This window comes from Mobula hypostoma, chromosome 23, assembly GCF_963921235.1.
Source record: "Mobula hypostoma chromosome 23, sMobHyp1.1, whole genome shotgun sequence".
In the NCBI taxonomy this organism is placed as follows: Eukaryota; Metazoa; Chordata; class Chondrichthyes; order Myliobatiformes; family Myliobatidae; genus Mobula; species Mobula hypostoma.
In genome coordinates, this window is record NC_086119.1 from 21183211 (window position 1) to 21199551 (window position 16341).

At 41.4% G+C, this 16341-nt stretch overlaps 1 protein-coding gene across 1 annotated transcript in view; it reads right to left on the minus strand.

Moving 5' to 3' along the window:
- The window catches only part of LOC134336949 (coronin-6-like), a 260484-nt gene that overhangs the window by 35711 nt on the left and 208432 nt on the right, over positions 1-16341 (minus strand). The window contains exons 4-6 of the mRNA XM_063031656.1: positions 10680-10809; positions 6983-7164; positions 708-827 (exon numbers count right to left, since the gene is read on the minus strand). Coding sequence (XP_062887726.1) covers positions 708-827; positions 6983-7164; positions 10680-10809 — 432 coding nt within the window. The remainder of the gene's footprint in view (positions 1-707; positions 828-6982; positions 7165-10679; positions 10810-16341) is intronic.

The following is a 16341-nucleotide window of genomic DNA, read 5'->3' on the forward strand; positions in this document are numbered from 1 at the left end:
GGAACTTCTCCATTGTATCTGTTGGCTTTCCCTTCTCTCAAACAATCCCCCCCAGGAAAAGGAGTCAGACCACTTAATGAAACAACAAACCCAACTCAATCGCCATCAAGCATACAATACATTCCAAGTGCGTCTTGGTTTTTGCTACTAAGAATGCATCCTAGCCCCAGTGAGTGAGGTTGAGTTGAAACTGTTGGTTAACCAAGGAGAATGAGTTTCCTGCGTGTCAACAATTGGGAAGGTGAAGTTGGAGCAGGAGATGTACGGGTCAAAGTGACAGGCAGCAGGGAGTGGGTAAATAATAGAACCTAAAGGACATTAAAAATTCTCTATCAAACATCATAGAATGAAAAAATGAAGCAAAAGTGTAAAAGATCAAATTAACCAGATTTTAAAAAAGTTCATGAATGGACAATCTACTAGAACAACCTGCAGTTAATCAGATAAATGTAGAGGCATTATTTCTCCCCAGTCGTTAATACCACAAGTGAGAAGAAAACCCTATAACAGGGGCTCCCAATCTTTTTAATGTCATGAACCAAAACCATTAAGCAAGAGGTCTGTGGACCCCAAGTTGGAAACCTCTGCCCTACAAGATCTTCCCCTCAGAGAATTGGATCATAATTAACCAGCTCTCACTGGCCGTTCTGAGGGGGTTAGCTTTGGTCACCTCCACGCCCATCACCTGATGATGAAAGATCACCTACCGGGTCCCACAGGGCCAGTTGCCGCTCGCTCATCTTGCTGAATCCAGTGGTGAAGATTTTACCGTCAGCCATGAAGATGGCCCTCATCGGTCGAGCTCCTTCATGCGCTTTCTCCCTCTCCTGATTTCAACCGTGGGTAGATGGCAGGATGGAAAGACAAGAGCAAAAATTCAGGAACAGAATTTAAAGCAGCAGAGCATGACATACATCGTGCAGGCTAAAGTTACCAATGCTGCACATGCACCAGAGCACACAATACATATTTCTACATACAAAACGCACCATGGGAAATGTCATGCACTGCAGCCCACCCCAGGACCAAGAGCTGCAAAATGCGTTACAGCGCACAACACGCGTCACAGCGCACAAGGCACACCATGGAAAGCAACACAATGCACACCCAGACAATTTTCAAGATGTCTTTTTCACCAAGAGCTTCATTTACGTCCACAAGCTAATATTTTGTCCCCAACTCTCCTCAACTCCTTTATCATCTCTAATCTGAATAAACTCAGTCCGTCTGTACACAGGCTATAAGGTACCAACTGGAAACCAAAAGAGCCACATTCCCTGCTGGAACATATTCAATTTACATTTTTACATCTTGAAGTCCAAGCTTTGGACTCAAAATCCTCTCAGCAATGTAGTACATGCAGTATTTTGTCTTCAGTGGCCGGGCCCTGCTCCACCCTAGCTTAGAAATGGGGACTAGGAAATGCCACTTAAACCCTGCTATGTTGATGGCCTGGCTATTTACATCCTATACAGATTGGAAAGAACTGGAACACATGAATCCCTACAGGAATCCTGACAATTCAGGTTCTGGGATGTCAATGAGTGGCCTTCTATTTCCTTCCTAGCACGGTCTGTGCTCACTTTATAAAGATTCTGAATTGTACAAACCAGCCAACGGTATTTAAGCAATTTCTCAAATTATATAAAATAAAGGAATAATGCTTGACTGGTAGACCTGATTCAACTCTGAACTAATTTCACAACCTTAGGTCCCACACCACCAGGTTCCGAAATGGTTATTACCCTTCAATCATCAAACTCCTGAACCAGCATGGATAACTTCCCTCACCTCAGCACTGAACTGATTCCACAACCTATCGGCTCACTTTCAAAGACTCTACAACTCATGTTTTCAGTATTAGCTTTTTTTTTGTATTTACAGTTGGAATTCTTTTGCACATTGGTTGGTTTTCAGTCTTCGTGTGCAGTTTTTCATTGATTTTATTGTACTTTTTTGCCCTACTGTGAATGCCTGCAAGAAAATGTAGGGTAGTGTGTGGTGACAAGTACATACTTTGATAATAAATTTACTGTGATCTTTGATTAACGGCTTTATTGTTATAAGGAATATGTCACTGAAGTCTATTCAGCCCAGAGAGTCACTAACAGGTCCTGTTAGACTAATCCACCAGTGCCAATCTTGCTCCCATGGCTCTACAAGTTATACTCTTTCAACTATCTACACGTCTCTTCTGAATGTTCTGATGGATTTCGTTTTCACCACTGCTAGAGGAGGTGAGTGTAACATCTATATACATCAGTATATAGATGCCTCGGGCTAGAATCTAAATCTTTACACTCCTGCTCATCACTTATTGGTCCTGTTATTTCTCAGTTTTTCATCCTGTCAAGTACAATATGCCATTTACTATTTCAAAAAGCTGCAGGCTGTTCTCTGCATCGTATCGGGGAAAGAGCAGTAAGCTAGCAGTCAGTGATGCTCCTTGTGCCCTGACCAGCTCTGTGTGTTGGAGAAGATGAAGCTCTGTGTTTCAGAGCTCCTAATGTCTATCCATGAAGCTGAAAGTTTTACAAAGTTCACAGTTAATTGATTATCAAAGTACGTGTATACTACTATATACTACTTTGAAATTCATTTTCATGCAGGCGTTCACAGTAGAACAAAAAAGTACAATAGAATCAATGAAAAACTACATGCAAGCAAAGACAGACAAATCAATGTGTGAAAGGAGACCAGCTGTGGACAGACAATTAATTAATTGAGAATACGAGGTGCAGAGCCTTGAAAGGGATTCCATAAGTTGTGGATCAGTTCAGTGTTGAGGTGAGCAAAGTTAGGAGCCTGATGGTTGGAGGATAATGACTGTTCCTGAACCTGGTGGTGTGGGACCTAATGCTCCTGTATCTCCTTCCTGACGACAGCAGCAAGAAGAGAGTCTGGCCTGCACAGTGAGGGTTCTTGATGATGGACGCTGCTTTCCTGCGGCAGTACTTCTTGTAAATGTAGGGAAGGCTTTGCCTGTGACCGACCAGATTCTTTCTAGACGTTTCCCTTCTTGGGCATGAGTCTTTCCATTCCAAGCCATGATGCAACCAGTTAGCAGACTCTCCACTGTGCATCTACAGATCTATAGAGGTTTGTCAAAGTTGTCCTGCTCAATCTGTGTAAACTTCTAAGTAGAGTAGAACCTTTGAAAATGTGTTACATTTTCCAACAATTTCCTCCTTCTCCACACTCCATCCTCACACCCTCTCTTTTGGGGGAGATCAGATCTAGGATGTGGTTCCCCAGTGAATCAGCACACGGGCATGAGCTCAGTCTACACCCAAACCATGGCATCCCTCTGGAACAAACAAAACTGCATGGGAGCTTCAGAGTGCTCTCCATGGATGCTGCCTGACCTGCTGAGCCCTCCAATATTTTGTGCATGTTGTTTTAGGAGTTTGTTGCAGTTCACCTGTGTATTTCAAGAAGAACTTTATTGGTTGTAAGATGTTTTGGTTTGTACTGAAAGTCTTTCTTTACAGTAATCCCTGTGACCATTAAGATGCAAAGTGTTGCTCTACTACATGTTCGCAACAGTCGTACATTTAATTAGTGTGTACCGGTGTGTGTTGGTGCAACCCACAGTATGATTCTACCAGGTTTCCAACCAGGGGAACATCCAAAAATACACTCAGATCACACCAGGTCACTAATCATGTCTTCAGAGAAAACTTCATACAGAGCTGAATTTAGGAAACAGATAATTATCACCAAGCCAAAATCTCAGCCCAGACGCCAAACACACTCCACAGTCAAGAAAGCTCACCAACACCTCTACTTTCTGAGAAAGTCTTCTCAGCAGGATTTTGAACCTATTTTACGCTTTGACAACATGGGTACCAGTGGATCATGGTGGAAAGTTGTTGGGGGGGGGGTGGGGGTGATGTGTCCAGAGGATAATTTGTTTTGAAATTTAGAAACAACTTGATTGAGAAGGAGAAAAGAACCAAACAACACCATTCTTGACAAAATCAGAAAATGAAGCTGATTTAAACAGTATGCAGTTAACTGAGTCTTATAGACTTTGCCTTCAGCATTGTTCAGTGCAGTTTATGTGAAAGATACCAATCACATTTAGCAAGCATGAACAGACTGAGTGAAATAAACCTTCTTGAGTCTCAGGTGATCAACGAGGAAGCTGGTTTTCAGTTATCATTGAGTGCCCAGTGTCCATTGCTTCACCATCAATAACAACCAGGTTTGACTTTATTTATAACTTTCACTCTTCATGCATCGGAGTTATATAGATTCAGATCTATTTATCACGAGCACATTGAAAGATACAGTGAAAGGCATTGTTTGTGTTAACAACCAGCACAACCTAAAGATGAATTACCACAGGTGGGTGTGGAGGCCAAGTCATTGGGTATATTTAAGGCAGAGGTTGATAGATTCTTGATTGGTCAGGGCATGAAGGGATATGGGGAGAAGGCAGGAGACTGGAGCTGAGAGGGAAAATGGATCAGCCATGATGAATTGGTATAGCAGACTCAATGGTCCCATGGCCTAATTCTGCTCCAATATCTTAAGGCCTTAAGTCCTGAGGGCAGCTCGCAAGTGTCACCACACATTCTGGTGCCAGCATAGCACGCCGACCAAGTTATGGCTTTATCGCAACAGAAGTTAGATAAAGGTGAGAAGTGCCAGTGATAAAACATCATTCTCTAACTTCACTATTACCTTCTTTTGCTTTCCAGAGTCATAAGATGGAAATTCACATAGAACTAACACTGCAGGAACAGATCATTCAGCTCTATACTGCTGCTTGCACTCCATAGAAACTTTCTCCTACTCTACATCATGAAGACCTAATGCCAAGTCCTTCAATTTCGTCTTTAGTCAACATTCCACAGATGTGTTTAAATTGCAGTCCCTTTGTGTCACATCTTCAACCTCTTCCCAATGCTTATGGCTTCTGTCGGGGTCTGACACATTTGCAGCAAATGTCCGCACAAGTAAAGTGGAGCTTTACCTCTGAACTAGGTGAACAAAGAACTGAAGATGAAGAATGAAATGCAAACTGAATGGATCTTGCACCTGGAAGAAGGGAAGGGCAGAGAGCAAATATCTTAATGTGTCCAAGTGGAAGCAAGATGTGCTGATACTCCCATCAAGTGGAATGTGCTTCCACATCTGATGGCATTTGTCTACAACCACAAGGAAAACAAACATCTGTCATCCTCATATCTGAGGAAGATGCTTTCAATTTTCTTCAAGAAATTCCAGATGGAGGAGATGGTGATAAGAATAGCGACAATCTAACGTGTATCCACATTGCTAAGCAGCTCCATGAAGTCCTAAGTAAATAGACATATTCACTATATATTATCACTCAGAGGAACTGGAAGGGTTCTACATTACTGGTACCGTCAGCTGCTTGAACCCACTCAAACTTACAGGAAGGAGGTGAAGGCAATCACTTGAACTATTTCACTTTGTAACTGATTTTCAATTAGAAGTAGACATCTAATCTTCAGAGATAAACATTCAGCCATCCACGTGTCAGTTTTTGTCATTAGTAGATTCCTACCATATATAAACAGTTTGTACTTGAGTCGAGTGATTCAAAGTTCAATTCCCACTCCCGAACACCAGCACACAATCCAGTTCAATACACTGCAGGACCAGGCCAATTCTAGTTATTGGACTAAGGCACGAGTACCTGTTCAGCCAGATGAATAAGGTGTCAGGTCTATGGTACTGTTAAAGAAGCAAAGAGTTACCCTGACATTTTGCCACTCCTGTGCTTCCACCAGTGGTTGTGGGAAATAAACTGCAAATGTTTACAGTGCAAGTCAACTGTGACTGCACTAGAAAAGGAATGAATTGTGGCAAAGTGCTTTGGGATTAGAATAGAAATGAGGAGCAATTTATTTAGCCAGATGGCTGTGGCGGTGAATCCACTGTGTATATTTAAAGCAGAGGTTGATTATGATTTAAGTTACGAGGAGAAGGTGGGAGAATGATATTAGAGGGTTAATAAATAAGCCACGATGGAATGGTGGGCAGGCTCGATGGCCAAATAGCCTAATTCTGCTCCTGTTTTATGTCTTAAGATCTTACGGGAAATCTTGAGGGATGGTGAGCCATTACAGTAATAGCAAAATTTTCTGTATGTTTGTTCAGATTGCCAACATCTACAACCTCTCTTGTGCCCATCATTTTAATGAAATTTTAAAATTAAACATTTGAACAACCATGAGTCGTCTTTACTTATTTTGTTGCCAGAACACCAAGAACAGAAGTCTGGCTTGTCAACAGCACCCCACCAGTGCTGCCAAGCCAAGTCACCGATGGAAGACATCAACACCTTGCTGTGGGCTTGGCCACGTGGAGAAACCGATCAGACAAATTTCCAATTAAAAGTGTTGCGGGTTAAGTTGCAGTGCCTAGTACGGAGTATGTCTCTCCCTTGCTCTGTGAGCTTTGGGTTCTGTGCCCATTTACCTGGCAGACCTAATCCTAACCTCTCAAAGCCAGCCCTGCATTCTCTAGTGGAGTGCCACACAGCCCTTGAACATCACTTTCATACAACAATGCCTGTCAGATCAGAAAATGAGCCTCTGAGCAAACAAACCTGCTACCGAAGATCTGCATCAACTTCTCTACCACACATCAGGGACTCATTGGCCACCCTGCACTCTCAGTCTCAATTAAGTACTCACTTGGAGGTACCTTTGACATTCACTGGGAAAATCTGCCAGTTCAATCTCTTATATTCCCCTCTGCCTTACCTTTACTTCTTTTTTTTTCTTTCTCCACTTTGAGCAACTTCCTAACTAACTACTTGGTATTTTCAAATCCCTGTCAGCTTACCAAATACCAGTTAGTTCATGACAACAATACTCACGTCAATCAGGACAATATTAATTGATAAAATGTCTCCCCAGAGGAGTAAGAATTTATGGCTCAGGGTCCAGTCAAATCCTGGAATTTCAAAGACCAAGCACCACCACACAGTGGGGGAACTTACAGCAAGGACGCGTTGCTCCCTCGGATTAATGATGCGCACTTTCTTGTCCTTGCTGGTGGTACAGATGAGGCTGCCGTTACGGTTCCAGCAAACATTGTAAATCAAGTCGGTATGCAGGTCGTCAAGTGTTATCAGGGGCTCTCCGGTACCCACGTTCCAAATAATTATCATATTATCACTGCCTGAAACAGACATGATACAAGGTCAGTACTTGGTATGAATCCCTGGATCATTGATCCCCAAACCAATATCAGTTTTATTCAGAATTTTCCCTTTATCATCACTTGGCAGAACTGCCTTCTTGATCCTTCATCAATCTTGACATGTGGGACAACATTGTGAGGGTGGAGAAACAGCTCATATTTTGTCTGGGTAGCCTCTAACTTGACAGCATGAACATTGATTTCTCTGACTTCTGGTAATTTCTCCCCACTTCCCCTTCACTCTTTTTCCATTCCCCATTCCGACTCTACTCTTACCCCTTTACTTCTTCTCACCTGTTTACCATCTCCCTTCTCCTTCCCTTTCTCCCACGGTCTACTCTCCTCTCCTATCAGATTCCTTCTTCTTCAGCCCTTTACCTTTTCTGTCTAGCATCTCCTAACTTCTCACTTCATCTCCTCCTCCCGCACTTGCCTACCTTCCCCCTCACCTGGCTTCACCTATCACCTGCCAACTTGTACTCCTTCCCCTCCCCCCCACACCTTCTTATTCTGTCTCCTTCTCCCTTCCTTTCCAGTGCTGATGAAGGGTCTCAACCAAAACGTCGACTCTTTATTCCTCTCCATAGATGCTGCCTGACCTGCTCAGTTCCTCCAGCATTTTGTGTGTTGCAGAGTAAGGTGGCCAGACTGGGAAAGATAGCAACACTTAAGCATGCTGTGTCTCCTCTTGCTCTCGTAATATTATCACAGTGAGTATAAGTAAGAAGTCTTGGAATGCTATCTGCCATTTTCTAGTTCCAGTAATGTGTCAGAACATTTTCTGTCAGGAAGGTCATTGGGATCAAGATCTACTGTCTGAAGTGATGGAGGAGGGAATTTCACAACATTTAAAAAGTACCTAGATGAACAGCGGCCTCAAATTTTAAAGTTCAAATTTCAAAGTAAATTTATTACGAACATATATTCAGTACTGTGCAAAACTCTTATGCACATATATATATATATATATATATATATATATATAGCTAAGGTGCCCAGGACAGTACTGTAGTAATTTTATGTGTTGCATTGAACCACTGCCACAAAATAAAACAAATTTCATGACATATGTGAGTGATAATAAACCTGATTCTAAAATGGGTCTCTATTGTGGTCTGAGAGTGGGAAGCAGGCAGGAGGAGGGAATCACGGTTGGGAAAAGGGGAAGGGAGATGAAAGGGAGCAGGAAGCACCAGAGAGGCATTCTGTAATGATCAATAAACCAATTGTCTAGAATCAAATGACTTTGCCTGGTGTGTCTTCACCTCGCTATACCCCACCCCAGCACTCCTTCTCTGTCATCTGCCCCATACCCCTCCCGCGGCGCTCCACCCTCATTATTCCCAACATCCTGTGCTCCCGCCAGGTTTACAAACTTGCTCTCCGCTCCATGTTGACAAATACAGTACTGTGCAAGAATCTTAGGCACTCCAACTACTGTATGTACATATATGTGACTAAGCCTTTTGTCACAGTACTACTGTATACTCACTATACACTACCCTAAGACTCATTTTCTTGCAGGCATTCAGAATAGAAAAAAATAAATACGATAATCCATGAAAAACTATGTAGAAAGACTGACAAACAACCATTAACAATCAGCTTTAGAATGGTATGGAACACATTAAGGCAAATATGATTAGTACTGATGATTATTTCATGTTCAACATGGGTGTGGCTGATGGAAAGGGTCTGCATATCTTTATGAATGTGTGATCTGATGCTGGAAAGTGTGGAACAGCTGTAAAATGTTCAAGAGAACTACTCCGTGGGAAATAGTGATCAAGGATCAAGTTTATTCGCCATATACATTTACATGTGTTAGGAATTTGCTATGATGGGTAGGACATGCCACAAAAAAACAACATTCAACAATTATAATGAATATTTTAAAAAGTCATAGGTTAAAAAAATAAAGTTAGAGGTGAAAAAGATTGGCAAGTAGGACTCACTGCAGACACGCATAACTGACGGATTGTACCATGGATAATTAAACCTGATGCAACAGGATAAATTAACAGTTCAGGAGGAATGTGATACTGAAATCTCTTCTTCCTTTTCTCCTAAACAGAAGATTTGATGTAATGCAGTACAGGAATTAAATTTGAAATATCTGCTGACACAAATGAACACATTGAGGAGAAGGTTTGTAATATTTTCACATGAAGAGAAAAACAGCTGCTAGTTAAACGGTATTACATTATTATTATACCAGGGGAAACTCAGAAAGACAATAACTGAGTTCAGGCTTGACTAATTTAAAACAGGTGGATGTAGTATTTATTGGAGGTAACAACACCACCATTCTGTGATTGACATTTACCTCCACCAGCAAGGCACCAATTTAATTGAGCAACTGTAATTAGTCACAGTGATGAGTTTGGTTTGGCGTGTGCCTTTGATCAATACTGCACAATGAATTTTAGAAGCAACTTGGAAATAACATTTCAAATAGAGAGGGGTGGGCTGGGGCTGTGAAGGAAGTTGATGAATGCTTGAAGGAAATCCACAGAAATAAAAGTTAAAGAGCGTGACTGATACTTGCAATGGATTTTGGGTTAGGTTGTGAAGGTGAAGTTGTTGGATTGTTTAGGAAGGAGCTCCAATTTAAGATGGGAAGGTCTAAAATAATCAAGGAGCTAGCCAAACCGAGGATTCGCATTTAACAGATTCAGTGATGAAGTGCCCTCTGCCAGGGGTTAATGGAATAATAAGCTTGCTATAACTGCGTGGGAGATGCTTAACGCTACCTGGGAAGGGCATGCATTATAAATTGCCCCTTTCCCTATCAGAAAGCAGCTCAACCTCCCATTTTCTCCAATGACCTGAATGCACTCAGGACATCCAAAGTAGTCACATTAACTTGAAAGTTCAAAGTAAATTTATTAATCAATGGATGTATATGTCACCATATTCTACCTTGAGATTCTTTTTTTTTACAGTCACCCACAGTAGAACAGATAAATAGAATAGAATTAATGAAAGACTACACACACTGAATAGCTACTAACACACATAAAAAGACAGTGTGCAAGCAAGATAAATAAATGTTACTGAGAACATAAGTTGTAGAGTCCTTGAAAGCCAGTCCATAGATTGTGGTGTTGGTTCAGAGTGGAGATGAATGAAGTTACCCACACTGGTTCAGTAGCCTGATGGTTGAAGGGTAATGACAATTTCTGAATCTGATGTTGTGGAAACATGTGCAGGATTTAGAAAAGTATAATGCAACTACATTGGCTGAAAATAAGCACTGTGTAAAAGTTTGATATGTCTTAAAGATGCAAGTATATTAATGCTTTATATCGAAAGTAGATGCAAGTATATTTATGCTTTAAACTTATGGAGGAAAGCAAAGAACATCTGTTAGCACATAAGATGTACCAAATGACAAGGACCACAGTGACTTCTACCCTGACCATTGAAGGTGAGCCAGGCATCATTCCCTGCTGTCAGCCTGGACAAAGTATTCCACAAGCTGATGACTTTACCTGCACTTAGTAAAACATTACGGGCTGTTGGGTGCCACGTAATAATTCCGACCCTCTTCGAGTGTCCTTCCAAGACAACAATGGGGTCCGTGATGGAGCGGACAGTCATGTGGTCGGGGATCTGCCAGATCTGTGAGGAAGAGAAAACACGTCTGGTTAGAAGAAGAATTACTGGGCAAACTGTTGACCTCAAATGCAGTGCAATAAACCCATTCAACAATTTACCTAAATAATCAAATCACTTGTAAAGGATTTACTGATCAAGTTCAGGTGTCATGCCACAATTATGAGGATTTTTTGGAGGGGTGGGGCTGTAATAACTTACCAAGAGGATAACTACACTCAACTTCACTTGCCCCATCATTGAAATGTTCCCACAACCAACGATCACACTTTCAAGGACTCCTGATCTCATTATCTCATGTTCTTCTTATTTATTGCTGTTTATTTATATTTCCATTTGCACAGTTAGTTGTCTTCTGCAAATCTGGTTGACCTTTCATTGACCCTGTTTATAGTTGCTGTTCTAAAGATTTGCTGAGTATGCCCACAAAAAAATGAACCTCAGGTGGTGACATATGCACTTTGATAATAAAACTTATTTTGAACTTTGAAGACACAAATTTAATGTTTTAGGAACACCTTCTTCCTCTCCCCAAGCAGCAGGTTGGAAGCAGAAAAATCTTTCGTTCATGTTTTACACATCAAAAGATGCTTTCGTAGACCTTTCATTCCAATTCTGTTGCAGAGATTTTAAAATATGTGTCTATATTCATTGTTGCTTTTGCCCCCCAGATTTATCTGCAGCATCAGCGGTCTCCTTATCTTTTGCATTTAATCGTATTGTGCTTTTCCCATCTTAAATCCCTAGTTGCTGCTTAATCATTCCTGAACTTCCTAAGTTTGTTCTGAAGCTTGCCCAGAGAGTTCCAACCATTGTTAAAACATTATATCAGCAGGGCCTAAATGTTCAGCAATTCCAAGTTGATGAAAAAAGACGATATTAATTATTGCCCATTAGAACAATGAGTTTATCCATGATTATCACATTACATTCAAAAATTGCGACTTGCAGCTACTTCCTGTAGCTACAATTTTTCCAAATATACACCAGATAATAAAAATCCTCAATGCTCAATCTCCTCAAGTTAAGAGTGGTTCTAATATTACCCCAATTTGCAATAGAGGCATACAATACAATTTACTGGTGCTATTTACTTTTAATTTGTATTTAATTCAAATCACACACTAAATTTCCACTTTATTATTTATATTCCTCATTTCAAATGATTGGATAATTAAATGCTTAGGAACAAAAACTGGTTATCAAGGCTAGGATATCATAATTAGTATTTTCTTCCAGTTCAAAAAGAGCAGGAGCATTTTTTTTAACATTGGACTAAATTAACTATTTCTTATGATGTCAGTGTTAAATTATGTGTATGCAATAGCCAATATCTGATTATAAAATGGCCCTCTTTCTAAGAGACATAATTATTCCGATCAACCATCTGAGAACGGTAAAATATCAGTTTCTTTGAAGGGAAAGAAATAATGAAATAGCTTCTTAAAATCTTATAATAAGCTGAATTACTGCAGCTTCATTAAATTGAAGAGAGAACAAAGGTGTAGTTGTATGAAAATCCCCTCTTCAACCAGCTAAGGACTATGCAGTTCTAATTACTTACAGTCTGTTTTTCTATAATCCATTTCTGACGCATTTTCCTTTAACTATTTGCTGGACTCAGTTCAAGCACTGGCACAAGATATTTATTCTGCAACCAGGATATCAAGAAGAAAACAAAGGAGCTGGTCATTGACTTTAGGAGGGGGAAGGGGACAATGCACATGCTCCTATTTACATCAAAAGTGCTGAGGTCAAAAGGATTGACAGCTTTAAATTCTAGGGATGAAAATCACAAGTAGCCCGTCCTGCTCCTACCATGTAGAAGCCATGGCCCAGAGCGTAACAGAGCTTCTAAATTCTCAGGAGGCTAAAGAAATTCAGCACCTCCCGATTGACCCTTACCAGTTTTTATAGATGCACCGTGAAAAGCATCCTATCAAAATGCATCACAACTTGGAATGGCCTATGACCGCAAGCAACCACTGAGAGCTGTGAACACAGTTCAGCACCTGGCCTCCCCTCCAGAGATTCCGTCTACATATTTTGCCACTCCAGTAGAGCAGCCAGCATAATCAAAGACCACCTCCCATCCTGGTCATTCTTCCTTCTTCCTCCCTCCCTTTGGGCAGAAGATACAAAATCCTGAAAGCACGCATCACCAGGCTCAAGAACAGCTTCTATCATAGGTCACGGAAACATACTGCCAAAAAAAACAGGCCTTCAGCACAGATTTCTATGCTGACCAAAGAATCCTCCTTACTAGTCTCATTTGCCCACGTTTGGCCAATTACCCTCCAAGCCTTTTCTCTCCATGCACCTATCGAAAGAGGTTGTAATTGCACTCGCCTGAACTGCATCTTCTGACAGCTCATTCTGGGTACTATCACCTGCGTAAAGAAATTACGCTCCCAGGTATTTTATTTTTAAATCTCTTCCCTCTTACCTTGTCTCCAGCCTCTAGTTTAGAACTCCCCAGCCCTGGAAAACACAATGAACATCCGCCTTGCCCACTTTAGCACCCTTCAAGGCTGCAGACACCCCTTTCTTTGTAGTATGCATACGATCCAAGTCCTCACTATTTATTACCCTTATTTCTCTGGAATCTATGATATTATCCTTAGAACACACCAAGAAGAAATTAGCACTCACATTCTCAACCATCTCCTGTGATCCCACATATAGGCATCCCTGATGGTCTTTAAGAGGACCTCTTCTCCCTCGAATCTCTCCCACTAGTTATAAGACTACTGAAAGGTCCCCTAATATGACAAAATGGACAATCTACCTTGCCATGGCCTTGTAGCTCATTGTCTGCCTGCACTGCTCTTCCTCTGTAAGTGTAACACTCTATTCTACATTTTATTACTGTTTTCCCTTGTTCTACTTCAATGTAATGAAATGATCTCCACAGATGGCATACAACAGGGATCCCCAACCTTTTGTGTACCGCGGACCGGTTTAATATTGACAATATTCTTGCGGACCGGCCGACTGGGGCAGGGGCAGAGTTCAAGTAGGGTTAAACTCACCTCAACATGTCTTTTACAGTTAGGGTTGCCAACTTTCTCACTCCCAAATAAGGAACAAAAGTAGCAGTCAAATCCTGGGACACTTTACCCCAGGAAAGACTACCATGACCATGAAGCCTGGCACAGGCACCTGTGCGCGCATGCATGATGTGCACGTAGACGTACGCATGCGCGTACGTGACGATTTTTTTCCCACAAATCGGTTTTGCCTTCATCTTCCTGACTATACCGTACATACATTATTTCTACTTTATATAGCCTGTGTATTTATCATATCATTCCTGCTTTTACTATATGTTAGTGTTATTTATTATTGGTTTTATGTGTTATTTGGTAAGATTTGTTAGGTTATCTTTTGGGTCTGGGAACGCTCAAAAATTTTTCCCATGTAAATTAATGGTAATTGCTTCTTCGCTTCATGCCATTTCGGCACGAAAGGTTTCATAGGAACGCTCTACCTTAGCGGGGGAAATATGGGACAAGGCCGGTCCCCTGTGGGATAAACCAACTTAGCCCAATATACGCGATGTCCCGGCTAATACGGGGCAGTTGGCAACCCTATGTTCAAGTTCAACAGTGGGTGTGACAGGGAATGAGGAAAGGTGCAGCTGACTCATATCGTTTCCTCGCGGCCCGGTGGTTGGGGACCATTGGCATACAAAACAAAGTTTTTCCACTGTGCCTCCACACATGTGACAACAATAAAGTGACTTATCAATTGACCGGAACAAATGCTGCCCCTTTGGTGAAATTAAGTGTAAATAACAGTAGAGCTTACATTTGCTTGTAAGGTTTTCAAATCTCACTGTTGTGCCCACAATGGAACGTCCTTCCATGGAACACGGAAGACTACAGCACAGGAACCGCACTTCAGCCCACAATGTCTATGCTGGACATGATAAAAAGTCATACTCATCCCATCTGCCTGGAAATGATCCACATCCCTGCATATTCATACACCTATTTAGAAGCCCCTTGAACACTACAATCGTATCTGCTTCCACCACCACCCCTGGCATTGGGTTCCAAGCACCTACCATTCTTTGTAAAAGCAGAAGTTTTCTTATGCCCCTCATGTGGAGAATGGTAATAAAGCTTCACTTGGATTTTTTCCCTTGTTGCATTCTTCAGAAACTTTTCAGCATTACATGCCATGGTCTACAATGACCTATACATGGCAGCAATGAGCCTGGCCAAGAGACCAACCTTTCAGTGGGTGAACTGTTAAGAGAACAGTGACCACAACTCCTAAAGTTTGAAGTTAATAACTCATCAGGGGTGATTGATAAGTTTGTGGCCTAAGGTAGACGGAGATGAGTTATTAACTTCAAACTTTTTGCATAATCACTCAAAGAGTTGAACTGCATGCGGATGTAACGAGAGCTGTATAACTCAACTACTTTAACCTTAGGCCACAAACTTATCAATCACCCCTGCTGTGGACTCTTTCTGGAGGTCCAAGATCCGTATGCTCCACAACCGCTGGACTAAACGTGTAAATGTAGGAGGGGACTATGTTGAAAAATAAATGTGCTAGGTTTTCTAAAATTGACTCCTTCTACCTTAGGCCATGAACTTACCAATCACCCCTCGTCTATATGTATATCAAATAGTTAAATTCAAAAACATAAAACATAATAAAAAGTAGTGAGGTAGGGTTCATGGTTTCAATGTCCATTCAGAAATCATATGGCAAGAGGGGAAGAAGTTGTTCCTGAATCGCTGAGTGTGTGCCTTCAGGCTTCTGTACCTCCTTCGTGATGGTAACAGTGAGAAGAGGGCATGTCCCGGGTGGTGGGGTATTTAATAATGACACCATCTTTCTGAGGCACCGATCCTTGAAAATGTCTTGAATACGACGAAGGCTAGTACCGACGATGGAATAGATTAATTTTTCCACTCTCTGCAGCTTACTCTGATCCTGTGCAGTAGCTCCCAACCCCCATACCAGATGGTGATGCAGCCAGTCAGAATGCTCTCCATGGTACATCTGTAGTATTTTCAAGTGTGTTAGGAGACATTCGAAATCTCCTCAGACTCCGAATGAAAAATAGCTGCTGTCTTGCCTTCTTTATAGCTGCATCAATATCAGATCAGGTCCTCAGAGATATGAACACCTAGGAACTTGAAATTGCTCATTCTCTCCACTTCTGCTCCTTCTATCAGGATTGGTGTGTATTCCCTCATCTTACACTTTCTGAAGCCCTCTATCAGCTCTTTGATCTTACTGTTAAGTGCAAGATTATTGCTGCGACACCATTCAATGAGCTGGTATATCTCACTCCTGTATGCCCTCTCCATCTCCATCCCTTGTAATCATAACCTGCTTATTTTGTATTTTTGTCTTTTTCCCCCCACAAATGCATGGTTTGTTCTCTGCATTTAATTGAAGCTTTTGATTGTAAAGACTGACAGGAGAAAAGCATACACTTGTAAGATGATTTTAAATGATTGCTTTAGACAGATCACCATGATCTGTACTGGGTCACCATGAACAGCAGAGGGC